This window comes from Clinocottus analis, unplaced genomic scaffold, assembly GCF_023055335.1.
Source record: "Clinocottus analis isolate CAN_PGR_092001 unplaced genomic scaffold, fCliAna1.0.p SCAF_30, whole genome shotgun sequence".
NCBI lineage: Eukaryota > Metazoa > Chordata > Actinopteri > Perciformes > Cottidae > Clinocottus > Clinocottus analis.
In genome coordinates, this window is record NW_027176043.1 from 1,456,201 (window position 1) to 1,483,312 (window position 27,112).

The 27,112-nt window shown below is 44.0% G+C and overlaps 2 protein-coding genes across 4 annotated transcripts; both read right to left on the reverse strand.

The window, feature by feature from the left end:
* Positions 1-655: 655 nt before the first annotated feature.
* Positions 656-11,548, reverse strand: galcb (galactosylceramidase b). 3 transcript variants are annotated; one of them, XM_068595477.1, is made up of 17 exons: positions 11,300-11,548; positions 11,133-11,201; positions 10,986-11,049; positions 10,146-10,259; positions 9,694-9,833; positions 8,450-8,488; positions 8,127-8,254; positions 5,397-5,552; positions 4,388-4,512; positions 3,840-3,967; positions 3,614-3,703; positions 3,447-3,536; positions 3,026-3,170; positions 2,357-2,537; positions 2,024-2,187; positions 1,575-1,651; positions 656-1,119 (listed from the first exon to the last, which is right to left on the reverse strand). In XM_068595477.1, exons 1-17 carry the CDS (start codon positions 11,486-11,488, stop codon positions 973-975), a joined length of 2,046 nt encoding a protein of 681 aa, XP_068451578.1. In that variant the 5' UTR covers positions 11,489-11,548; the 3' UTR covers positions 656-972. The 3 variants fall into 3 exon arrangements, with proteins under 3 accessions (XP_068451578.1, XP_068451577.1, XP_068451579.1); XM_068595476.1 differs by lacking the exon at positions 8,127-8,254 and adding an exon at positions 6,698-6,828 and having other exon boundaries at positions 11,300-11,547; XM_068595478.1 differs by lacking the exons at positions 8,127-8,254; positions 9,694-9,833; positions 10,146-10,259; ... (1 more) ...; positions 11,133-11,201; positions 11,300-11,548 and adding exons at positions 6,698-6,828; positions 7,523-7,628 and having other exon boundaries at positions 8,450-8,477.
* Positions 11,549-13,699: 2,151 nt separating this feature from the next.
* LOC137798589 (GTPase IMAP family member 8-like) lies at positions 13,700-20,147 on the reverse strand. Its single transcript, XM_068595455.1, has 4 exons — positions 20,094-20,147; positions 16,049-17,007; positions 15,643-15,748; positions 13,700-14,670 (listed from the first exon to the last, which is right to left on the reverse strand). The coding sequence occupies exons 1-4, from the start codon at positions 20,113-20,115 to the stop codon at positions 13,913-13,915; spliced, it is 1,845 nt and encodes a 614-aa protein (XP_068451556.1). The 5' UTR covers positions 20,116-20,147; the 3' UTR covers positions 13,700-13,912.
* Between the last annotated feature and the right edge of the window lie 6,965 nt (positions 20,148-27,112).

Sequence of the window (27,112 nt, forward strand, 5' to 3'; positions counted from 1 at the left end):
CCCCACGTGCCTTTGTTTACCTTTTTTTGTTCTTACACCTCCATTCTTCCATTGGGAACTGCTTGTTTAACCTCACATTGCAGTGCATTGTGGGTAATTCCCTTAGGCAAAGTCAGCATCTAATGTTGACTTACGGAAAGGGTTCATAAAGGGCTCAAAATGTCCACCAGAGCCCTCAGGCACTCCACAATTTGACAAGGGGACACCCCTAAACCCCCAAGAACTTCGCAGGAGCGCCTCAAAGTCTGAGTCCGTCAGGGTGGAGATTGAGATTGGGCCCAAGTATTATTAGTGAGGGTCCACACATGTCGATGATGCAGACCTGCGGCCCAAATCATCTCCAAAAGAAAACTTTTAGACCCCTGAACCTCTCACGTTCATCTGCCCTGGGACAGCATTTGGGAACATTGTTCTGTACACATGACATCTATTGCTTCTGGCCATCCGTTTTCACCCTCAGTGATTGTTTCCTTTTCTTTTTGGGGAGCTTTTCCTGATCCGATGTGAAGTCCCGGGACAAGATGTCTATGTGTACAGATTGTAAAGCTCTCTGAGACAAATTTGTAATTTGTGATATTGGGTTATACAAAATGAAATGAATAAAAAAAATAACCACTTGAAACTATTATAATAAAACACTTTTTATTGTGCACATTTTATTTCAGCCATTTTTAAATCATTAAAAAAGCAAACCATAAAAAAATATTTTTAAAAATCTTGTTCAAAAACAGAGCATGATGATTTACAATTACATTTGGACCGAGGTAATTACAGAGACGAGGGATAAATGCTGTGTGTGGCTGTGTGTGTGTGTCCACAATGGATCAGCAAATTATTCATTATATTACTGATGTAAATGTCAGTTACGAATGACGCTTCAAACTATTCATTTACAGCCCCACACTGAGGTGTTAATAAATTAAATTGATCAAAAATATTCACATCCTCATAAATACTGTTTTCAGGGTGAAATCAGGATTCTGCCACCACAGCAAAGTTATCAAACTGAGCCAGCTCAAAGGAGCGCGTCCCGATGGCGGCCCAGCCGCTCTTTGGAGTCAGGACCACGGCGTTCCTCCACAGCGGGTATCCGTTCAGCAGGCCCGACGCATACTGACCCTACAGGGGGATCAGTGACAGGTTACAGGAAGCAACACACACACACAGACCACACCCACACCCAGAGACAGAGAGAGAAGCCTCCTCAGACACATGGACATCAACAACAGGCTGCAGGTCCAGTCCGTGAGCGGAGCATCCAGCTCTACCTGAGTCCCAATGGAGTTTAAGCCAGGTTGCTCCAAAACCAGCTGGAACAGTTTATTATTAGAGAGTTACCTGATGAATCATTGAAAGCCATCAGCTCGCTTAAGACATTTCAATATACAGCATTACCACGATAACTAATGATTATTTTCTAATCTCAAAGTCTTTATGTCACTCTCCAGGCTTTGGTCTTCAGCGTTACATTAATCTGGATGTCCGGTCCACTATAAAGCGCACGGTTTGAGTCGGACACAAAGGAGCGTCAGCGTAAAAGCTTCAAACACTCAGACCCTGAAGTGTGCACTTACCTCCACAGTGAGGGATAAAGTGTGCCAACCATACGCTCGGGTTCCAGACTTCCCCTCCGCCAGCACCGTCTGTCCAGCTGTTAGAGTCGAGAATGACACGTGTTCTGAGGTCACAATTAGAGAACTGGAGAGGACTTCTTTCATTTCTGTCAGGTGGCAACCTGGACTCTTCCTAATGTCAACACATTCCATGAAAATTTACTAAAGCTTTTTGTTTTAAAGAAACAATAAGTTTAGGGCAGAGAGCCACAAACAGGAAGTCACAAGGTATCAGCAGGACCAACACGTGGTTGGAGTTGCTCCTCTCATGGGATTGGTTGACAATAAGAAATCACAGAATATTGCCTGCCTTGATCTTTAAATGTGTGAGAACATTTTCCCGTTGAAACATATTTCCTCATGTATGAATATGTATGCGTGTGTATGAAAGCAGAGAGGACTCTACTGACCGAGGTCATTGGTCACTTTGTAAGTGCCGTCTGCAAACACCCAGAAGAAGACTCCTTTAGCGCTGCGGACGGCCTGGCCTCCTTTATCCACCCGGGCCGCTATGAACACGCCCCCCTCCTTCACGCTCTCCATGAAGACGTCGCACGTGATGGTCAGGTTGGCCCTGTAACGTCACAGAGTGTCGTTATGCTGGACGGGAAGACTCTGGCAGGCTCCTGGATGTCACACAAGTTAGCACAAGCAACCTGTTCCTGACAGTAATGTGAAGTAATGCTACGTATTCTCACTGGGACACCAACACTATGGGGCACCTCAAGGTGCCGTCCCCTCACCACTGATGGTCTCCTATGACGCTGATGGTCTGGTCGGCGTCAGCCACCCATGTGACGGGCCTCTGGGTCACAACCTGCCGTAAGGTGAAGACGTGAGGTCCGGGGTCGGTCATGTTGATGTAGTACTCAAACACCCCCGTCTGGTCAGCGAAGTCCGGAGCCTCCGAGAAGGCGGGGTTTCCTACAGGAGGCGGGGCACAGACGGAGACCGTTGAGAAGTAAAACGAGGAAATACAACTATACCGATACAAGTCATATTTTAGGAAAGCTCAGTTTCCAATCTGGCTCCGTCTAACATTAAATGACTTATTGTAAATAAATCCTTTTTGAACTGAAACTTCCAAATGGTGAAAAAATAAAATCATCTATTGCTCTTAATATGTAGCATAACTTCGGTTGTAGTTTGGTCCTGCAAAATTATTTCCTTGTACGATACACATTCAGTTTTTCAGTTCAATTCCGTTTATTTTGTATAGCCCAAAATCACAAATACAAGGTTTGCCTCTGAGGGCTTTACAATCTGTACACATAATATCCTGTCCCAGGACCTCACATCCTGTAAAACCCTTTCAGGGTAAAAGGAAGAAACCTCCAGGAGAGCAACAGAGGACAGTTGTACGACGTGAAGAATTCAATAAGCAGTGTAGACGCTCTGCGCGCTGTACTTACGGACGTTAAAGTCGTCCTTGTAGACTTGAGGGAAGCGAGCGGAGGGCGGGGGGGCGGGGAAGCTGCCCTTCTGCCCCGTTGGAAGTGTGGTGAGCGTGTAGACCTCGTCTTCATCCAGGGCCAACGTGAACGATCCATCTACGAGCTGAAATCACGTCATAAACATACGCATAAAAAGCACGTTAACCTTTTGGAAATTGTGCGCGAAACTTTTTTTTTGCAGATATACATTTCTTTCCCAAGACTTTGTTGAACAAATACATACAATAATTACAAGAATTTGAATAAATTTGGGGTTCCTACGACAACTCAAACACAGGGAAAAAAGAGGTCGAGAGACAAAATTGGTTCCACAGTTCTCAACAGGTTGAAGGTGTTACTCGACGCCAAGGTGTGTTCAAACACCTAAAGAATCCTTTACCTTCTGTGGCGTCAGCTTCTCAAAGAAGGAGGACTTCTTGCTCTTGAAGTTAAACTGTGACCGCCACACTTGGAGCTCCTTAATGGAGCCCTAAGGAAAAGAAAGAACCCAGAGTGAGAATCAGTCGCTCATAAACAGTGTGATGAAGACCGCCTCCGGAAACTCACAAAGGATCCCTTCAGCTGGAATGTTGCCTTCTGGGAAGTCACGTTGAAGGGTAGCAGCGGGGGTCTGATGCACACCGAATGATTGTGAGTCTGTAGAGATCATCATGAGAACACGTTGAAGAGGCTTGTGTACAGCTACGCTCCTAAAACCTGAATAATCTCTTTAATGTGTTATTACACAACCAGAGGAGGAACACTTTGATCCAAATAGGACAGCCCAACTTGCCATGGTCTCTACAACAACGGTGAGGTTTCCTTTCCCGTCAGTGAGCGCGACATAACTTCCACCTCGAGCCAGATGTCCGACAGTCTGCAGGTAGGTCCATCCTGGCTTGGTGAACTGTGTGGTGTGGGCTGCGAGGGAAACAAACCATCACGTACGTACTAAACTGTGTCAGAGGACAAAGTACATTTTAATAAAGCTTCTTTCTTTAAGAGTCCACCTTCAAACTCCAAAATGTGACTAATCACACCCTTTCCTTTTGGTTCATGCATCATTTAAATGTAAAACATTTGACACTTTCCACACTCACCAAACACACATGAAACATGTCTAAAAACACATTTGGACCTCAGCACTGGGTGTGACCTTGATAATCCCAATATTAATAGCTAACTCGACCTTGTGACACAACCTCACTCCGCCCGTGACCCAGTTCACCTCATAAAAATGCAACAGTAGCAGTGTGGGAACTGTGGAATGGGGACAGTTCTCACGCTGCTGCTCGTCTTCTTCATGTATGAAAATGAATGCATTTGAAATGAATGCTTCACCTGTGATCCAGATCGGGGACTCCACCACGTAGTTGCCGCTCCAGGGCTCCTCAGCCGTCATCAGCCCGTCTCTGCTGAACGGCAGATCCTCGTAGTAGCTGGCCACCAGGTTCCAGGAGATGGTGCTGGAGGGAGAATCACCGTCACCACCCAGACCGCTGGCCCCCAGACCACTGGCCCCCAGACCTCTACCCCCACGACCGCTGGCCCCCAGACCTCTACCCCCACGACCGCTGGCCCCCAGACCGCTGGCCCCCAGACCTCTACCCCCACGACCGCTGGCCCCCAGACCGCTGGCCCCCAGACCTCTACCCTCACGACCGCTGGCCCCCAGACCTCTACCCCCACTACCCCCACAAACGCTACCCCCCCCAGACCATCATCACCCAGACCGGTGCCCCCAGACCGCTAACCTTAGTCCCTCCTAACCTGACTGGGGACTGGTTCTTCCCCTTCAAAAACATGGAATATATTCTCTGATCACACCAAACATGACTTTTAAAAGCACAGCCGCTTCAAAATCGCAGTGGCAAAAACAGGTCGGGTAAAACAAGGCGGGTGCGCCTGTGGAGCGGCCTGCGTGCGCAATCGGGTGACATTGATGAGCTGTGATAAAAAGTTGAGAATATTTTAACTTTTATGCGCGCCTAAAAGCCATGAGGAAAACATCAAGTGCGCATTTAAAAAAGGTGCACATGAAAGGCGCACCTTTAACAAGGCGTTTAAAGGTGTAAAACAATGGTTTTACTAGCGATGCGTTTTTGAGAGTCGCCTCTGGTGTGATTGGCCCCTTATGTGTACTTTAAATGAATGAATATCTAACAGAGTACTGCTCTAACGTCCTCCTATAGGTTAATAAACACACAATGGCTGTTAGGTGAAGCCCTACACACATTCAGACTATTCAAGTAAAGCATTTGATGAACTTCTACAATCCCAATGAAATGAACACATTTGGTCAGCGATGCTCACCGCTCCACCACACAGCGCTGCTTGTGTAGTTACTCACGCCGTCATGAGTCCGTTGACGTAGTTCTGGTTCAGGATGCGAGCCCAGCAGCCTCCGCCCACCTCGTCGTTGAAGGTGCTGTAGTCCTCTGACGACCACAGCTTCTTCTGAGTCTTCAGGGCCTCCTTCACCGAGGTGGTGCCGGGGTAGTGGGCCCTGAATGTCACACCAACAACGCACATGGTCAAGGTCCCTGAATGTTACACCTAATACACACAAGGTCCCTTAATGTCACACCAACAACGCACACGGTCAAGGTCCCTGAACGTCACACCTAATACACACAAGGGCCTTGAATGTCACAAAGACAACGCACACGGTCCCTGAAATGTCACACCTTCTACGCAGAAGGTCCCTAAATGTCACACTCACAACCCACAAGGTCAGGTCCAAGGTCAACTTTGATCAACTATGTAGTGACACGGCACCAAACAGCTAGCCAACAGCCAGTCAAAGAACAATACAATATATTAAGGATTACAATTCATGTTCCAGAAAACAGCGCGTGGTTGTCATTGTGTTTGATCTCACAGTTTACACTCATAACTTACAGCCTGTTTAATACAAAGGAAGAGGAACATGACAATATTCAGTAGAGTTAGCACCTCAGCGACTCAGCTCATGCTGACTTGTTATCAGATGAAACCTATGGGGAAGTGCAGCCGTGTCACACGGCCTCCAGAACAATCTGGAACAAACTGTAATGTATGAAGCTTCAACATACTGTGACTCATTCTAGAGAGGAGTACGTCCCCTTCCTTTAGAGTTTAGACTAACACGAGGAAGCAAAAGTACTGAAAGTTGCCACTAAATGCTTTTTGAGATGTGTGGTCTATTTTTGAGAAGAGTTTTACATTTCGTACTTTATTAGATTTAAAGTGCTGATTTTGTTAGATGAAGACAGGCCTCTGAAAAAAAAAACCTGACCATCTGCTGCCATTTGTCTCTGCGTTCATGGTAGGGATGCCTTTTGGGTCAAACATGTAGAGAGCAAGACAGTTATACACTGGTACACTGTTTAAAAGTATGTAAAGGCTCAAAATAGTCAGACATGTCCTTAATATGTCTGTACAGATGTAGAAAATATGATTGGTGGTTCTTTAGTTGCTTCAAAACAAACAGAAATGGAAGAAGATGCTCATGCACTCAAAGCAGGAGGGTTGTGAGCACAGACATTCCTGTTAGTACTGTACATCACACCATTCAGGTTAACACTACCGTCCCAAGTCTTTAAAGATGGCACACAGTCTCCTGTTAACAGCTCAGTGTTACAGGAACAGAGACTCAGAGGATGGTCCTACCCTATCACGTCTACGGCTCTGCTGAGCTCGGGATCGAGCAGCAGAGACCGGACAATGGGCTCCCACAGGTTGTCACTGGCTATGATCCGGACCGTCTCCAGACCGCTCTTATCCAGAGTGTAGCGCAGCAGCTGGTGCAGCCGGTGGCCGTCACACAGGAAGACAGAGAGCACAGGAACACAGACTTTATGTGAAACTGGAACTTTGGGAATAAAGAGAAGGGACTTTAAAGCTGCTTTTACTCTTTTTGGGGCTATTTGGGCACTATTGGTTTATCAGAGCGTTTTGCACAAAAGTTTAACTTAACTTCTAGTTTCACTTTTGGTTCATATCCAGTCATGATGATCCAATAACAATAGATACACCAGTGTTGCACAAAGCACTTCCCTGTTTAATGTAAAGAGGGAGATCCCATTCAAGAACCAGTAACCTGCCCAGAGGCTGTGGGTTTGTCACTGTGAGCGACTCCTTTCACGTTCCTCAAAGTCATTTCATCCGCTGTGACGGCTACAGCTGGTAATCTTGGAAAATGTGAAAGAGTACGCTCGATAATAAAAACTATCCAGCCCAGTGTTTCAACTCTTCTCCAAGACAGCAGCTGGCAGCACGAGGACCAAACGCTGAGGAATCGAGCAAGAATGTCACCGAGTCAGCAACACTGACGGGAAGTCCTTCAGGCACTCCCCCAGATTGATCACTGGCTGCAGTGCAACAGTCAAATAGTTGCCTCCTAACGTCTAAGCACTTTTCCTTGACTTCTGTGGAAACGTCTGACTGAAGCCTTTATACACGTAAACCACCACCAAGGCTTTTGTTAGTACTCACAGCCGTTAAGACTCTGGTGACGGGCAGGTCGACCATACAGTCCTTACATTGGGGCCAAATGATTGGACGAGCTTGTTAGTCTCACAACAGATACCAGATCGTTTTCCTTTTTAGTGAGAAAGAAAGAAATATTTGATTCATTGCTTGCTGAAGATGATGACCAACCCCATCCTCAACATATTGACGAGTGCAGCTTTAAAAGCACGTGCAACAATATGGCAGCAGTATAGTGTACAGTGTAAAACCTAATGGTAGAAACCATGCGGTATAGAGAACCCTCTCCCATGCATATGGATGTGCTCTATAGAGCATGCACACATGCAGCGTACCAAGCCGCTACAACGCCCTCTTAACTCCTCAAGTCCAAACAGAAAAACAGCCACAAACAATCAGCTTTGAAGCAGCACGTCGACTGATAAGAGAAGACCGTTGCACTATCTGTGCATCACATGTTTAGTCAATCAGTCCTCATGCACCAGATTGCCCTTCGCTGAACTCCCCAGACTTTTACATGGTGACTGCACCGGGTCAAGCGAGTGATTCTGCGACAGGACGTCGTTACGATGCCGCTCGCGAGTGTGACGTCGAAGCCAAATGTACTCACCCGATGGCCTCAACAGACTCATTAAGCTGGGGGTCAACGAGCATAGAGTTAGCGACGCTCCAATCGCCGTCTGCCACGACGATGCCAACGCCGGCGAGACCAACTTTATCCAGCGTGTTCCGGAGCACCTTGGCAACAAAGACATGCTCTCAGAGGAACCCAGCTGCAGCGCTGAAATATCTGCCCCACTGAGAGTTCAAATGTATCTCTCATGGGGGACACGACTCAATGTTGGTGGCTGTTTTTCTCCTTTCATTTACCCACAATGCACATGTATCAGTCAAAGCAATGAGGGGCATTGAACGATAGGAGGGAAGCGTTACCTTGATGTACTTGCTGTCGTAGCTTCGCTCATTCCAAATCTAAAAAAAGATGAAAGGGAATTGAGTTACACAACGAACATGAAATCTATGAAAGCAGCGTTCCATGTTCGGCGTTTCCTACACTCCCTGAAGCTTTGTCACCAAGTTAGACGTAAAGTTATTACATTTGATTACAACTACTTGTGTCGTACTGTCATAGTGATGTCTATAAGTCCTCATGGTGAGACCAGGGGTCAGCAACCTTTCCTATACGAAAGCTATTTGATATCACAGCTTATAAAAGAGATATAGATATATATATATTTTACACAATATATTTGCGACTATATTTGACGTATTTGCACTTTGCACTCGTTTACATTTTACTTAATTTCCGTTCACATTTAATTTAATCTCCTGAATGCACTGAATTTGTATTTAATTTCCGTTACATCTTATTTCATATCTGAATACACTCTGTATATATACATATTTCATTTGTCTGTCTGTGTGTGTGTGTGTGTGTATGTATGTGTGTATGTATGTATGTATGTATGTATGTATATATATGTGGACTATAGGTATATGTATATTTTATTTGTTTATATATATATACATATTTTCTATTTCTATTTCTTATTCTGTATATATCTGCCATCCCTGCTCTTCTTTTATTTCTTATCTTGTGTGTTTAGTTTATTCCATTGATTGATGTCTGTACGTGTGGGTGCTACTCTGACAAAACAATTTCCCCGTGGGGATTAATAAAGTACATATCTATCTATCTATATGGTCATTATATACAAAAACTAGTTTGATGCATGTATGAAAAAGTAGAACAAGAATTGTCAAGACATTCTTGACAGTGTATTAGAACAGTGTATAAAACTCTTTTGCTCTATAGCAAATACATTTTGTGGCTCCAAACCCATTTTAATTGGTGAAAAATAATATCAAATGTCTCTTTGGATGGTAAAGGTTACTGACCCCTGCTTCAACTTATTAAAATACCTTATTGTGACGAGTAAAGCATCCGTATGGTGTGAAAGATTCACAAGCTTTAGGAAGTACCTTGTACCGGCTTAGACCATGATATAAAAGTGTGTTTTAATTGCATTAACCTTATAGGAAAAAGTGAAATATGGATGAATATGAACAATGTGTTCTCTGTTGGAGGTTCTGGCTGATCTAATGTGAAAGGTAACTCTACTTTGAACAGCGTGGAGCGAGAACGGGGATGAGAGTCACGGCGAGTGAGTACGCACCCCCACATACTGAATGTCCAGGTCATGGTACTGCTTGGCGCCGAGGATCCAGTTCACCACGTATGCTGCAGTGATGTCTGGGAAGTCGTAGGGCCAGTTCTTACCCCGGCCCACCCAGCCAGGAAACGCCCAGGGCAAACCTACGAGAAGGCACCAACAGACACGTGCAGGATGAGATGCACGGCGTACCATCAATGGTACGCCGATGTTAGTGTGAACCCGCAATGCCAGACCAACGGCCTCAGCAATACAGGGATTCTTAACCAAGATGAGCCCTGTGTAGTGTTAATGAATGAACACTGCAAGTTGTAAACAGGTAATTAAACAAGTGATCATACAGCCAAACAGGTGGTCTTGAAATCATTCACAGAGGTCGTGAAGTCAAATTGGGATCAATAATTGATCTCCCTTTAGCCAGAGGTGTGTGAGAGCTTCCTGTTGTGTGTGCTTACACATGAGTGTGATATTTGGATTCCTCTTCTTGGCCTCTTTCATCAGCCACCACTCGTACCCTCGGAAGTAGTTCTCATCGTTCTCGTAGTGCATGTGTGACGGCTCCGTTCCATCTTCACAGAGAGCAGAGAGATGGTCATGAGATAACAAAACACAGAACAAACCCGTTTCTCATTGTCGTCCAAGGATGCAGGCTTTATCCATGGCCCTTTTTATAATCCCTCTGTCAGAACACCAAAGCAGCTGCAATATACCATGTTGCATATACATATAACCAGTTCACTGCCACGTCACTGAAATAGAAGCCTGTCTGCAAGTCGGTCCTCATCCGTGCAGAGCCCATCACAAGCTCTCCAGCTCAACATGTGTTTCAGTAGTGACTAATGTACACACTGGGTCCTGCATTGAAAGGGGTCCCCCTATTTAGTGAACACCTGCATGGCATGCTGGGTAATTTGCTCGCAGCCTGTCATGTCAGGTGTACGCTCAGGCTCTCACCGCTCTGCACTAGTAGAAGAAGTAGAAGTCTGTCCACACGGCATGCAGGAGCACAACGCCACGCCCTTTAATACTATACTTTATTCATCTTTAAATAATGCTACATTTGCTCCTTGTAATTATAGTATTATTGTTCTGTTTTTAATATTTAAACAAATAGTTTTGCAATTGACAAATCTTTGTGTTTTTAAGTTGTACTTACTGTTTTTATTTACTTCATTGCATTTTGCTTATTGCTTAGCTTTTAGGATATTTTAACTGTTATGTAAAGTGACTGAGTACCAAGAAAAGCACTATATAAATGAAATGCATTATTAAGTATTATTATTAAGATCGCTCACCAGTAGTCTGAGCGTCTCCTCCTATCTCCACCTTCAGTATGTGCAGAGAGGCTCCGAAGTTCGGCTGAAACAGAAACAGTTTTCATGGAGGTTACTTCCGGGAGAAGAAGAAGTGAAGAAGTGAACGAGGTGAACGAAGGGTCCTACCTTAAACAAGTAGTCTAGTATCTGGCTGCGGTAGGGCTCTGCATAGTTGACCAGTAACCGGGACGTCGCCTAAAAAGCAATACCAGCGTTACACGAGACACATATTGGTGATGTCGGCGCAGAAGTATTCAGGCAGCCGGCGTCCCCTTTAAGCGGACTGAACTCACCCCTCCGCCGCTCAAACCTCCGATTCCGTCAAAGGTTCTGCCCAGGCCGTCATGGTCGGTGAGGACGTAGGCGTGAGAGGAGCCCAGGGCCGCGCAGAGCCCCAGCAGGGTGAGGACGTACGTGTGAGAGGAGCCCCGGACCCCGCAGGGCCCCGGCGGCTGCAGCGCGGACATCTCTCTGCGCCTCATCCTGCTACACTGCTGCAGTGGGCGCTGCGCGCGGCCGCTTCACATGTGTGTGCGCTTCTGTACGTCACGTGACCGCGTCACCGCGTCACGTGACCGCGCTGCTGAGCACTCACGTGATCTCAAATGCCATCACCGGGTTTTTTTTACTATTCCATTTTCATTTTTTTCTAAATAGATAACACAATATGATAATCCATCGTTTTTTTTTTATTGGATTTAAAAATGTATATTAAAAAATTAAATGAGTCTCTTGTGTATCTTGCAGATAAATCGATTTAACGTCCAGCTTTTCAGATGCCAATGAAAATGAACACGTTTTTAATTTTTCTTCCTTTTCTTCAATCTTGTGACAAATATTAAAAACACTTTTTGAAAATAAAAATAGTAAAAAAAGTAATCTCAAGTTTCTTTAAAGATGTCTCCAAAAAAGAAAGTCAACCTTTTGACCATGTGGTGCAGAGACAACATCCTCCTGCTTAACAACAGCAAGACCAAGGAGATTGTTGATGACCTCTGGAAAGGCCACACCCATCACTCACCATCCTGACCAGCAGCATCACTGTGTGGGGCGGAAGCTGCAAACACTACAGCAGGAGAGCTCTGCAGCGCACCGTGAATGAAGCTGCAAGGATCCTCGGTGCCTCCCTTGACTTTGACTTTGAAAACATAATCTTTTAAGCCACAAGGAACTTTCATTTGGTGTTGATGTTCGAGGTCCCTGGTCCTCATTTTACTGCCTCCCTTCCCTCCAGCAACCCGGCAGCATGTCTTGTGTCTCCAGCAGCGGGACGGGTTCATGAAGGGTTGGTTGCCTTTTAGAAGAACCAGATTTAAAATATACAAATATCCAATCTTCTCTTTGATGGTCTCATGAGTTCGCTGAGTTCATACAGAAGCATCAGGATTGAATTGGACTGTTTCAACCAGTGGAAAGATCTTCAGACACTTTAGATACTAAAGATATGACGTGATTAACACATTCGCAAACAGGTCACTTTCCAGGAACATATTATATATTTAAGAAACGGCAAACCGAATATTTGGCTTTTAAAATATTTCAGAGGGGATTACATATAATGTGAATTGTCATATTCATCTTTTTGTGGAAAGTTTGTGGCGACCTATTATATTAGATGTGGACAAAACACAATCAGTAATTGACATATAATTCACAATAGGAAATATATATTCATGATTAACATTGATACAAAAACCTCACAAACCTTAACCAGACTTCCGAGTGGTTGCTTTGATCCAGTCTGTACTGGGCGCATGTTCACATGAGGTGCAATAAAGAACACGGCCAGCAGGGGTCACTGTTCTCGTTGGCTTGCACATGGCTCACCTCCTGGAGCAGGACGAGAGGTAAAGTTGTTCAGGAGAGGTTTGAAGCTGCTCCTGTCTACAGTTGGATTGGTTCACTGAACTTTATGAGGAGCTGAATTCACAGATGAACTGTCTAAATGTACAATCTTAGGGTGTGAAGTGTCAGCAACAGTATGTAATCACTACGCTTCACTTCACTGACTACTTTCACGATTATATTAATACAAGATCATTTTTTTAGAGGGAAATTTAAGAGTTGTTTTGGAAATACATGTGCTCGTTCTACAAAATAATACCATGCCAAACATAAAATCCCAGAAGGTATGCATTTTGTCCAATATTCCACACTCAAGTCACGCACCAGTCCCCTCTATGTCCCCGCCCACCCTGCTGAGGGCCTGAAGGGATAGGGATGTATCCCAGCATGCACTGTGCAGGACACAGAGCACACTTTATTCACATTGCATCAAAGTTTTAGTCAACAAAGTTTCCAGAATATGCCATAAACATTCTGTAGGAGAGCTACAGACTCCATCTTATTGAACATCCTGCTGCAATTATTTGAATGGGGATGTTCCACACATCATGCAATGCATCACTATGAGAGCATCAGAGCAGTGTACATGTTCAGCACTGCATATTAATCAGAATTTCACTTTGAAATAAAATGAAATAATACTTTAAACAGGAACTCACTCATCAAAACACAGCTCTGCAAGATATACAGGAGTACATATTTCTTTATTATGTAGTATTAAGAATTACTTAAATATAATTTCATTACATGCATTGAAAATGCTTTGTCATTATTAATATTGCGGTCGATACAGTAGTATTGTTTTTTTCTGCATATGTATTTATATATTTAATATTGGCTTAATGGCATTCCGTAGTATATAAAGACAGTCAGACGCTCCTAAACACACTGTGAACACATGACTCAACATAAATGTGGATGCAGCTTCACTAAATCGACTACAAAGACGTGTTAGACCAAAGCTTCCTCGGCTGCAAACAGTTTTGTGGAACATTACTTTAATTAAGTGGATAAAACAGTGCAGCCAGATCTATTCACAAAGCCCAGCTGCCTCTGAATATCTACTGCAGAAGACATTTTTTTTGCTTCTTGAACCTTCGTCTGTACTCTCTCTCAAAGCCATCATCCAGGGTCTTCCTCCTCTGCTGCTCTTCTTCCATCAGCTGCATTGAAAGTCTTTGCTGCTCCGAGGTTAAGGCCTGCTTTGCTTGGGAGAAGACCTCCTTGGTGTAGTGCGGTCTGTCGTTCTCCAGTTTCATTCTGACAATTTTCTCCAGGAGCAGATGGCACTGCCCCCGGTCCTGCCCTTGGTTGTTGAAGACGTGGTACCTCCCGTTGCACGCCCGGACCAGCTCCTTGAGTTCCTCGCTCTTTGATAGGAAGCTTTCGATGGTCTGCGTCTTCAGATAGTCTCCGTGCGTGAACAGCACAAGCGAGTACTTCACCACCTCCTCGCCAAACGTGGTCTGAATCATCTTGACGGTGTCCCGCTCCTCCTGGGTGAACCTGCCCAGCTTCAGCACCATCAGGAAGACGTGGGGCCCCGGAGCAGAGAGAGCGATGCACGCCTCGATCCTCTTCAGCACTTCCTCTTGGGATAACTTGGTGTCAAACAGCCCCGGGGTGTCGATGACGATGACCTTGCGACCTCCGACCTCTCCTTCAGCTTTCTCGCATCGAAATGTCCAGGAGGAGGAAGAGCGTTCAGACTGGAAGGCGTCCCTCCCCAAGATGACGTTCCCCGCTGCGCTCTTCCCCGCTCCCGTCTTCCCCAGCAGAACGATTCGTAGTTCATCACTTTGCTTCTGTTTCTGTGACGCTGTGGAGACAAAGCACAGCGCAGTGTCTTAGCTCTTTGCTCTTCTGCTGCTGGCCCTGTAGAAACCAGCTGACGCAAATACACATCTGTGCTATATCATCACCTTCGTCACACAGCATACACACAGCATACACACAGCAGAAAACACACTGAAATACAAAAGCTAGTAAAAGGTGGTGTCATGTAGTTTACGGCATGCTACACGTTGAGCAGCCTTAAGCTGTGGGCACATTCTCATGACTTTGCTCTGTGCCAGATCTGAATATTTAGAGCCGTTACAGAGGTAAATGTAGCCACTGACAGTACTCCAATACAACTAAAAGACCTGCTATGAACATATTACTGGACTAAATGTACACAAGTATTATAAGCCAAACGTACTTAAGTCTCTAAACCCCATAATTATTCAGTTCACTGCCATTGCAGACGAAAGGAAAAGCGACAAGTCTTCACATTCAAGAGAAACCATTCAAAAAACAAGTATAATGTTTAAGTCATTTTTGCAAGAAAAATGAAAACAAACCACAAATTTGCAACAAGTGACTAATGGTTCATCGTTGGATGGATGGATGGATTTATTCATTCCCTAGGGGAAAATGTATTACAATTGTCCCTAAACAAGCGCCCCATTTCCTCCTGAGTGAGAAATGTTTAATAAAAACTGAGTTGCTGTTTTAGGAAATCCTTTTCACTTGTGAGCTTTTATTCAAGATGATTACATCGTCAGTGGGAACCAACGGCCACAGACAGGAAGCCAGAAAGTATTGAGAGAAGAGCACATTGTGTGTGTGTGTGTGTGTGTGTGTGTGTGTGTGTAAATTGTCCAGATTGTGTCCACCCCTCCCTGAAATCCCAACTCAATGTGGTCCGACTGATTGCATCCAAGAGGTCTGGTAGAAACGACACGTGTGATGTGTGAGCGTAGCCAGACAGCCACAGACATGCAGGACACTAGCAGTACTTACCAGAAACCTTTGACCTGGGTTCCTGCCTGAGCATGTGCTGTTGTTTTAGGTTTGGAGGCAGTCATTGTGGTCATGTTCAGTGATTCTCTGGCTGCAAAAACACCATCATGAATCTGAACAATACAAGGAATGAATGCACAGGATCCACATCTGCAGTTTAACACTTTTTATTGAGACGGTTGGTACACATGTGATCATCCAGCCACAACCCATCAACATAATTACATGAATGATTTTACTTATATTTCACAATATACGGTTAGGACACAGTAAGATGCAGTATAATAAATAGAATACAAATCAGGTGGTTGAGACTCATCTTAAGTATAAATTATATGTGCAAAGAGTTTACAGAAAAGCAATCCCAAGTGTCTCAGTAAACAGAGGACGGGGCTCTACGGTCCTTATTGCACATGGCAGCGATCTGAAACTTTCACTGAAACGACACCGATGGCAGCGCCAACAGCTGCTCCAGCTGCGAGGCCAATTGCCATACCGACCGGACCCCCTGCGATCCCAATCACGCACCCGACAGCAGCGCCGCAGCCCGCTGCCACAGCTATTACCGGAGCGGAGACAAAGTCATTGGATTTCTCCGCCAGAGATCTGGCTTCACGATCGTATCTTTTATTCACCCGCTTCATCTCCCTGCGGTAAGCCCTTTCCTGGAATTGAGATCTCAGTCCTTCCAGCTCTTTCCGCTTATTGTCTTCCATCTCCTTGAGCAGTCGCTGTTTCTCCTTATCTATGGCTGCCTCCGCTTTCAGGAACATTTCGTTTGTGTAGTAGCTTCCTCCATTACTCTTGGTCATGTTATCAATTTTGTCCAGGAGCTGACCGGTTTGCACCGGGTCTTTGATTTCGTTGTTGAAGACGTGGTACCGATGGTTGCACTTCTGAATCAAGGCTAGCAACTCGGGACTCTCTGAGATGAAGTCCTCGATGGTTAGGTTCTTCAGCTGGTCCCCGTGTGTGAACAACAACATTGTGTATTTGGCTGCATCGTTCCCAAAAGTGGTCTGAATCATGTTGACGGTGTCCTGCTCCTCCTGGGTGAACCTGTCCAGCTGCAGGACCACCAGGAAGGCGTGAGGACCTGGAGCAGCCAGAGAGATGCACATCTTGATCCTCTTCAACACCACTTCTTGGGTGAAATTGGTGTCAAACAAACCCGGAGTGTCGATGACGGCGACCTTACGACCTCCGACGACCCCCTTAGCCTTCTGGCATTCGGACGTCAAGGAGGACGGAGACAGCTCGGACTCAAACGCTTCCCTCCCCAGGATGGTGTTCCCCGCGGCGCTCTTTCCCACTCCGGTCTTCCCGACTAGTACAATTCTCCGTTCGTTGGGAATTCCGTCCTCTCCGAACCCTGCCGGACAAGCAAAACACGGTTCGTCATACAGGGCTGTCGCGTCAAACCGAGAAGCTGTTTGGTAACGTTAGCTGCTTTCCTTTTCGTCACCTCTCAGGAGACAATCACAGAGTGCACTTGTCCTTCAGCACTTAGGTTACAAGCCGCATGAACGGCCTGTGTTTATCTGGATGACAACATGTTGTTCATGTGATCAAACAGGTCCAACTAGATCAAAAAATGTCCTCAACTCAGAGCGTCGTGTTACGGCAAAGGACATCAAGACAAGTTTGTTTGTATAGCACTCTTCAAAAGTGAGCCTGAAGGTGTCATGAAGATATAAAAAGACACCAGAGGGATTTAAACAGAGGTGTGTCTACTTTTCTCAGCTCCGCTGAGAGACAAGTCCTTCACCTCTTGATGTATTCTTAAGGTGATAGTTTATTCATGTTCATGACCAAACCAAGATTTATTAGTGGTCTTTAACGTTAGCGACTGAAGCTGACTTCTAATTCTTCTTCGTTGGTTCCCACAGACAATCATTTCTGTTTGGATTTCGGCACATCCAATCACTCACTCAGTGCTTGTATGGGACAATAGTCACCCGCTGATGTGACCCCAAAACAAATATCTTACAGTAATTATGTTTCAATGCCATAAAACACACATCTGTCTTAGGTTTTGGCCAGCGGTCTGACTGACATTGGTCTTTTATTCTTCATTCTTTCTTAGTCCTTGATTTGATATATGGAAGCCCAATTCTGAAGCTAAAAGAAATCATCTTTTTGAATGCCTTCAAAGTAATATTAAAATCATTTCTGAAAGTACAATTACAAAAGGAATTTAAGAAATATTTTTTCACAACCAAACATGCAAAGTCTGCTTTTCTTTCTCCACCTCGTGTTGACTTACACTAACATCGTGACTCTAATGCTGCGTTCACACCGAACGAAACAGAAAAATTTGTGTTGCGTCTACCGCATCAGTTGTGTCGCGCGACAAAAAAAGGGTGTTTACACCAAACGCAACATGACTAATCGAGCCGCCACAAAGGGGGCGTGGCTTATCTCCATAGCTTCTCCCTGGAAAAATAACGAGAACACGCGCTATAAACTATGGAAGAAATAACCACTAGTTCTGCTTTATACTTGTTGTGGAAGTCACAAAAACGTGGGAATATCAAAGGCCCCCTGTTTGGGTTCATAAAAACCATCTGTAGCCGCACACAACTCTGTGAATTTCACCGACTCCAGGAAATACCACTAGTGATGCTTTATACTTGTTGTGTAAATTACACATACGTCAGAACATCAAACTCCATCGTGTCTGGTTCATAATATTATCCGGAGTCCCACAACAGCGTCTGAATGACGGCCGCTATCATCGCTATCACCGGCAGAAGTTTGATTCAACAACAGCACGGCGGTGACGAGCGGAACATCTCAACGCCGATTGGCTGACGCAACTATGACTCAGGCGTTTTTGTCGCTGGAGTTGGGAAATTTCAACTCGTGCGACAACCTGTCACGTCCAACGCTCTGTTCGCCCTGCAGCAAACTCGCTGTTCGTGTCGCCTCAAACGCGTCTGTCGCGTCAATCCCCAGAAAAGTCGCGTCTACGCAGCTCCTACGCAGCTGTGCATTGACTTTGCATGTAATCTGGTCGCGCGACCAAATTTCGTTGCGTTCGGTGTGAACACAACATAATCCTCACACTAACATCGTAACCGTAACCCTCACACTAACATCCTAACCCTCACACTAACATCCTAACCCTCACACTAACATCATAACCTTAACCCTCGCACTAACATCATAACCTTAACCCTCGCACTAACATCATAACCTTAACCCTCGCACTAACATCATAACCTTAACCCTCACACTAACACTGAACTTTAACCCTCGCCCACCAGAGGCAGCCGGTGGCTCATGCCTGCTTAACCGTCTGCATAACAATGATCCATGTCTGCTTCCATATCCCCTTCTACACACAGGTACAATGCAGACTGAAAGGTACACTAACGTTTAAAAGTTGGGGGTCACTTAGAAATGTCCTTATTTATTTTTTAAAAAAAGCACTGTTTTTTCAATGTAGATAACAGTAAATGAATCAGAAATACACTGTATTGGTAATGTGATAAAAGAATATTCTAGTTGGAAATGTCTGGTTTTTAATGAAATATCTACATAGATGTATAGAGGCCCATTTCCAGCAGCTATCACTCCAGTGTTCTAGTGGTACATTGTGTTTGATCATCGCCTTAGAAGACTAATGGATGAGTAGAAAACCCTTGAAAACCCCTCTGCAGTGATGTTAGCACAGTTGAGAACAGTTCTGCTGGTGAGAGAAGCTATAAAACCTTCCTTCCTTTGAGCGGGTTGAGTACCTGGAGCATCACATTCGTGGGTTCATTATACTCTCAAAATGGCCAGAAAAAAATAACTTTCGTGTGAAACTCGCCAGTACATTGTTGTTCTTAGAAATTACGGATTTTCCACTAGAGAATTTGAGAAGAAATGGAAAATGTATCTGTGGACAGTAGTGTGTACACGACCATTCAAACTACCGCCAAAAATGTATTTACTATGTATACAAAAATGAAATAATATATCAATTATTACATCAAATGAATAATATTAGTGCATTTGAATTTTTACTTTTTAAAATGCCAAAAAGGTAAAATAAGACAAGGTCTGCATTTGTTAAACAATTTTTTCATTAATCAATTTCCATAATTATCTCTGTTCAATAGATGATAATAACAATAGAGATGATGATAATGGGGTCATGCTGGTTATGTAGCAGCAGTAAAGGACTGTCTGGAGACACTTTAATGCTTCCAAAATAATACTGCTCACAATATTATTAAAGCACCTCTGTGCATTACTGTGTTATATTCATAGTTATCATCCCATAATACTATAAATCCTTCACTTTGAAACAGAAATTAAACTCGACTGAAGAAGTATAGCCATAGAGACATATCAATAAAGTGTATGCAATATCCACTGAATAAAGGTCATTCATATAAATTACTCCCAAAGGAAATTAGAATAATTCCACTGAACTGTCACATTCACAGAAACACACCTCGCTCTTACCGTAATATTGTGTCCCGCTCATGTTGAGAAGCTGAGAAGGTCTTGTTGTTGTGTCCTATGTCTCTTTCTCTCACTGACTCTCACTGGGTGTTCCCTTTCTAGCCGCTAGACTGGTATTTCCAGGCACGAGGAAGTGCTGCATGTTTGTGTAAATGCATCCACGGAGCTTGTGGAACGTCTCTTGTGAATACTTGCATCTCATGTGCAGGTGTCTTGTGAGTGAATGAGCTCATTTTCACTCAGGAAACCTGAAGCATCCACTCACACAAATGTCATTTCTGGTTCCAAACTTAATCAAACATCCAATTTGGACAATAGAGTTGAGCTCAGTATCTTTTCTCCTCCTGCTGACATCAAACTCTGCAAGAGAGTTGATGAGCATAGTTTCCAACATTTTAAAGCTCTTCCTTCATTCGCATGTTTTAATGTTGGTCACTTCTGTCTCGCTGTTAACACTTTCATTTGTGTGTGAACATATATCTGAAATGATTAATGAAGCCTCCCAGTTTCACCACCAGCTTTAATACGACTTTATAAAGCCTTGATGGGTGACATTAAACCAAAACTACTTCTTATGTCGTGTCCAAGAAAACATTTTGTCCACGACACAGATCAGTTTGGAAAATATTTCTGACACCACGATCATAGGATGCAGTCAGATACGCATTTCTAAAATACTTCACGAAGAAAAACATTGCACAATGAGCAGTGACAAAGTCATGAAAGAAGATAAGGGGGAGGATGAGATCATGTTTTAGGTTGAAGTAAAGCAAACGTCTCCTCTGTGCGGAGAGAAGACTGCACTTCAAGGTCCAAGTGAGCTCTGGGTCACAGTACTGCAATACAGACAGCAACCAGCCCGGTACCATGCTACACCATGCTACACCATGCTAGCATGCTACACCATTCTCTACTATGCAGTATCCCCCTGATGGAGAGGAATGTCGTACTACCTGTTTGAGCCCTTTGCGTTCTGCATCCATCTGACTGATAGCGTGGGGCTATTGTGTTTTTGAGAGAGTTATATAACCTGTAGCATGGCTGTTAGGAAATACAGAGTGTTAGTTCTCTGGTTTTTGACTCAAATCGAGCAGAGCAAAGGCTAAGGTCTAATCTGACTCTGTATGATATGCTAGTGCTCGTTTTGTGGTGTTCTCCATTGTTGCGTTGACAATATGCCCTTACAACACAACCCCTCCAACATCAGTGTTGTATTTGGGTCCTCTCTCTGATCCTCCTGTGACACCGCATGCTACATGCGTAGGCCCGTCCAGTAATGGCAGACTTTCATTACATATCCAGTTCATGTGAGTTATAGTCACGAGGTGACTGACTTGTTGACTCATGTGACTTCAAAACCTCTTATCTTCCACAAATCTAGGTCAGTGTGTGTTTGTGCATCTGTTTCAGTCTCATAAAAGGTGACTCACGCCAAAAAAACCTCCAGTGCTTTCAGCCAAAGGTCCTGAAAAGCTGACAAACTTGTTGAACTCGTCCGGACAACTCACCATGACTCGACACAAGTCGGCATCAAACACTTTCCTTTCTGCATTCCATGAAATAAATGCTGTGATTGTTTGTGCTGAGCTTGGCAACAGAGAAACTGACACACACACACACACACACACACACACACACACACACACACACACACACACACACACACACACACACACACACACACATATATATATATATATATATATATATATATATATATATATATATATATATATATATATATATATATAAAGTTTTGCACATGTCATTTTCCATTTTCTTCCCCTCCCCTCTCTGAATTCCCCCAACACAGAACAAATCAAACGGTCTCCATTGTCAAAAGGCACATTGAGGTATTAGTACCTCTAGTAGACACAACTGTAGTAACTATGCTGGAGGAGGGCATTGCAGACAAACAGAAACAAGTAATGAGTTTGTAGAAATTATTGCAATTATAAAAACCCCGATATGAGAAATTTGACGACAGAAACGACTCTACTCTTTAGACAGCTGTTCACTAGTGCACTTCCTGTGATAGATAACAAGCGGACGATAATGGACACCATCATGACTGAAACAATGGCTCCTAAGAGGCGGTTCAGCTCCTGCGTGGTGAAGTTCCACCCGGCTGCCGCTTGATGTCAGTGTTGTCTGAGGTTTAGATAAAAGGCAGCGACGCTCCAGTCTTCAACCACACAGGCTCAAAGTCAGTGTCAAGTGTCCAGCATTTACATTTTGTAATTGTTTCAACAAGTCATGCCCACTGGATGCCAAATTAATTTTCAGACTCACTGATTGCTGCATTATAAACTCTGAGGATGTGCACGCTGCTCAAGCCCAGAGACCGGCTGCCTCTTGAAGCTAATCTAATAACACAACACTTGGGTATATAACCTGTCACTTATTTAAAGAGCTGAGGATTTCAATTTGAAGGCCCTCCAAACCGCACAGCATATAAGAAATATTTCCCCCATGCAACACAGCAGACCCAGCTGGATGTTAAAGCAGATGAGGGGTGTAAGAGCATCGGTTAAACTCTGAAGCATTTGCATACTGTGACATTTCACAACTGGAGAAGTCTGTGTAGGGAGCCAGCCGCCTTCATGGCAGCCTGTCACCAAGCCTCTCGCTCCCTGCATTTAAAACTAAAGTCACCTTTGCTGAAGCGCTGTGACTCGGTTTAACATTGCTTGTATTTTTAGATATTCACACAGGCTCTGCTTTTTGTCTCCGCAAATTCACTATTCACATTAAAAGCCGGCTCTTATGAATCCACCACATTTCAGGTCTTATTCAGTCTGATCCAAGGTAAAGAGGAGGTAAGTGGTTGGAGTCTTTATTCAAACTGGGCCTAATTGGTCTGGTTTTGGGTTATTTATTTTATTTTCACAAAGATTTTACCTTTGTGTGACACAAATAAAGGGTTTTGGAAATACTGATCCGACACACTTTTGTGTCAACCTTTTACAAGTCAAGTATATTTAAAGCTTTTTCATATTAACAGTTTTTGAGTCATAGTTAGGAATCCAAGAAACGAGACTCTGTTGAGTGTCTTTTGTACTAGAAACAGCAAACTAATAATGCTGACTCGGAAAAATTGCTTTAAAAAAAAAATACACGTCTATTCTGTCAAGTCTTGTAAATAAAACATCATAGTTTGGTTTCAAATTTTGTTGAAGTGCAAGGTTGAAGCGAGGCAGCAGACCCGTCCACCACCTTGACCTGCTCCCAAGGTGGACTCCTGCAGACTCACTGGAACCCTATTAGTGATAGATTAATAGCAACCATAATCCACTGCAAAATTCCCTCAGAACATAATTCCAAAATGCAGATCCAACAAAAAGTATGGAGTCTGTAGAGACTCTAAAAAACATCAAGGTAGTAACTTACCCCAAATATAAACCACGCTGAGTTTAAAACACCCCTTGAGATATTTCTCATGTACTGTATCATCACACCTCTTCCTGATGTCAGTGCTGTGTGACTGGCACTGCTGTGTGGGCATGTGTCTCTCCGCCTGCAAGGTGATGATGACTGTGTTCTGGAAATAGCCCGACCTATAATGAGAGGAGTCCTGAGGGGGATCAGGGATTAGCTGCTCTGCTATCGTCCTCTGGGGAGCAGCAGGTCTGCTGGTCCCTCTGGGAGGATGAGAGCAAAGTGAATAGATCCTTTTGGAGCGCTGCGTTCTTCCTCCACGGCAGTGTGGCGCGCACACGAGACACTGAAGGCCTCCTCTGCTGCTGCTGAAGAGTCTGAGGCCCTGAATGCCTCAGCGAGACACGAGGCATGAGGCCTCCTGATAAGACACATGGACAGCAAGGACAGCCACTCACAAGTTACCTAATTAGCATTTTTTACTCGCAAATGCAGTTCTCATCCATATCCGAGCAGTAAATACAACCGGGGAATAAAGATTTTGCTGAGAGTTTCAACTGACTCGCTTGGCAGTGCTGCAGTCTGAGCAGATGTCTCACAATAAATACGTTGTTTAAGACGTGTTTAGAGATATTTATCTTTACTTATTTTCATTGAGAGTGTAGTTTATATTTGAATTGGATGGGCCCTAAATCTTTGTCGACAGTGGGTAGTTTTGGGCACATGGTATATTCAGGTGAGGACATGTGGAGCCTATACATGTTTCTATCAGGCAAAAAGAACAGACAGGAATATATTGCACTATTCTGAAAACCTTTCTCACTTCCTTCATTGTCTGCACACGGCAGGTGAAGGAAGAAACCCAGAGGTGGAAAGTAACAAAGTACTCTAGTTGTGGAGAGTATTTCCATGACTTTCCACGTCTCCTCCACCACAGAGGGAATAACTCTTTTTCTGTGACAGTTAGCATATTCAAATTGTCCATAAAAAACTAATGGTAAGCTACTAACGTGTCAATTTCTGCTCAGATGTAGCGTACAGACTTTGAAACATAAACATCCGTGTCCAACAAAGACGGGTGAAGCAACAAAACTCCTTCGTTACGTTGACGGAACGATGGCCGCTCCAGGTGAAGTACGCAGGTCACGTGACAAATGCGTCAACATTGACCTTCATGGGGATGAACAGTGGTCTACGATGTCATATTTTTCGTCGGTGTAGCTATGAATGCTGGTAGAGACCGGCCCCCACACAGCGCTCAGTGTCTGGGGCCCCTTGTCATTTACTTTCTGGACTTCTCACATAGTTTTAACTCACGAATTGTGCGAGGCCCCAACAGGTGAAATCCTGAAATATAAATACACATTGTGTGTGAAAACATTGTTTTTGTCTTCTGACCTCTCGCATTAATCATGTCATGACCCCTCAGAAGTATCTCTTGACCCTTTGGAGGGCTTCAGCTTTGAAAGGGGATATGCAAGGTTCAGTTTTTAAGGCGGATTCAAAATGATATCTTGCAATGAACAGTGCAACATGTTCTGCCTGCTATAATCCCTCCTCCCGTTCATACTGGCCAATATAAGGTTCCTTCTTAATGTGCTTTCCCTTCCCGGCCTTTACATCCATCATAAATCAGAAGACAGATATGAACAGCGGCAGCAGTTTCTGATCTTTCGTTCTGATGGGGCTTTGTGAGACTCGCGTCGAACAGGAAGAGTGCATGATACCCTTTTACTCCTGGAGAGATGTATGGAGCAGATAGGTGATACATGAAGCAGCAGATAGGTGGAGGGTCGAGTCCCAGCTGAAGGCCGTAAAAGAAGTGAGTTGTTGTTAATCCATTTGCTTCGGGCTTCTTTCCTCCCTGTCTCTAAACGCTCCGGTCCTCAGAGGGGCTCGTTCTTGTTTGGTACTCGTGATTTTTAACAACCTCGACTTTGCATCTTAATGTGCTTCAGGTGTATTTAACTCTTTGCATGCTGGAGTGAATCCAGCTGAGGTTAACAAAGAGGGACTGAACAGGCTGATTGAAGGTGATTTATAAAAGTATTTGGGTGAGGAAGTTCTTATTCACGTCTCCAAGTTGGATCATGTTAAACTATTTTTACCTGGAAACCTTGAATGTAGTAACCACCACATGAGGTTTGGAGTGTGCGGCAGCAGGAGACCAAGTGGGGGGGGAGCATCGTCTCAGGCCGTTTATCTCCTAACCTGATATTTAAATTCAATTAATGGAGCTGTTTGACAGCATATCTATTTATTCCTTGTTGACTGTTACCATTCACTTATCTTTTACTTTAAAGTACACACACAACCTGTTACTCGTGCTCCCTCTCACATCCAGTCAAAGAGATTCAGCTGCAAGATGAAATACACTCATAACGCTCCTCCAAATGTTGTCTTGAAAACACGACAGTGTGGGGACCTCCTTAGTAAGGAAAGAAGAAACGATGCTTAGATCGATCAACCCTTTGATGTTTAAAGCTAGTCTCTTTACTGTACGACAAAGACAAACTTGGCTCTCAACCGGTCTGGCTGCGGGACCCTCCATCACCCGTGAATGACAAGCCACGACCCGAATCCAGGAAGAAACTTCTCAAACTGATTTAATAAAAAGATGGTGCAGTTTGAACCTGAGAGTACAGAATATCACAGTATGCACGAACTCCTTTACAGTCTATTAAAAACCCAAAGTCCATCTTAGGACACGAGGTAATAAAACATGCATAACAATTCAGTAACTTCAGACGTTTTTTACACAGACTCAACAGCTTTCATGCACAAACGGAGAAGTAGTTTCAAAGAGAATCACTAAATCTATGATAACCACACTATGAAAACTATTCAGTGTCTTGAGGAGCAGCTTTGAACACAAACTCAAAATAAATTTAACAAAAATTGCAATTAAAATAGATTGAAGTTTACTAAATTAACTGTTCTTCTGATTATCTCATCAGTAGGTAAATACTGAAGAACATCAAGCAGCAACTCAAACTGAGGAGTAACACTGAGATGGAGGAATTCATACTGGGAGAACTGGGGATCCGTTTTGCTCCTGACGAGAATCTCAAAGTCTGGCGTTATGCTGCATTCACACTGAAAGCGTTGCAAACTTTTTAAGTAGATTACATGCAAAGTCAATGCATGGATGTGAGGCACGCAAATCCCCTTCAAAGTAAAAGCACAGGTATTTTTTCTTACAATATGTTGTTACCCAGGCTTAGAACCGAGACCCGCTGAAAACGGGTCCTCAACCCACTCATGTGACCCACACCAGTTTAAAATCACTGTACTAAAGCATCCGTAGCCAGTAGAGAAGGAAGAACAAGTTTACGCAGGACAGAAGCTGCATACAGAACCCTGGTACAATAGGCGTAGAGTAAAGCCTCAGTAACCCTAAGATGCAAACATCCCTATTGACAAGTTAATACTCCGACTGAGTTCTTTTGGTTCTTTCTGTATTATTACACCAGCTCAGCTGAATAAACCACTCTGAAAGCTGTAGCCTTTATTCATGAGACGTATTGCATTCGCGATCACATCCCGCCGACACTTTTCCTGCTTTCCCCTGAGAAATGGAACATTTTACTTGGCCCTCTTCCTGACATTTTGCCCCACAAACGAGTATTTATTTGTCTGCT

Bases quoted from the DNA above. Each gene is read 5' to 3' on its own strand.
- galcb (XM_068595476.1), bottom strand. From the start codon at position 11,488: ATGAGGCGCAGAGAGATGTCCGCGCTGCAGCCGCCGGGGCCCTGCGGG. The intron at 10,260-10,985 runs GTGAGCGATCTT...CTCTCTGTGAAG, and splicing joins AGGAGACGCTCAGACTACTG to ATGGAACGGAGCCGTCACAC. The intron at 3,171-3,446 runs GTAAAGGATTCT...ACGTGATTTCAG, and splicing joins AGAAGCTGACGCCACAGAAG to CTCGTAGATGGATCGTTCAC.
- LOC137798589 (XM_068595455.1), bottom strand. From the start codon at position 20,115: ATGAGCGGGACACAATATTACG. The intron at 17,008-20,093 runs GTAAGAGCGAGG...CTTGTCCGGCAG, and splicing joins GAGCGGGACACAATATTACG to GGTTCGGAGAGGACGGAATT. The intron at 15,749-16,048 runs GTGCAATAAGGA...TGTATTGTTCAG, and splicing joins AAGTTTCAGATCGCTGCCAT to ATTCATGATGGTGTTTTTGC.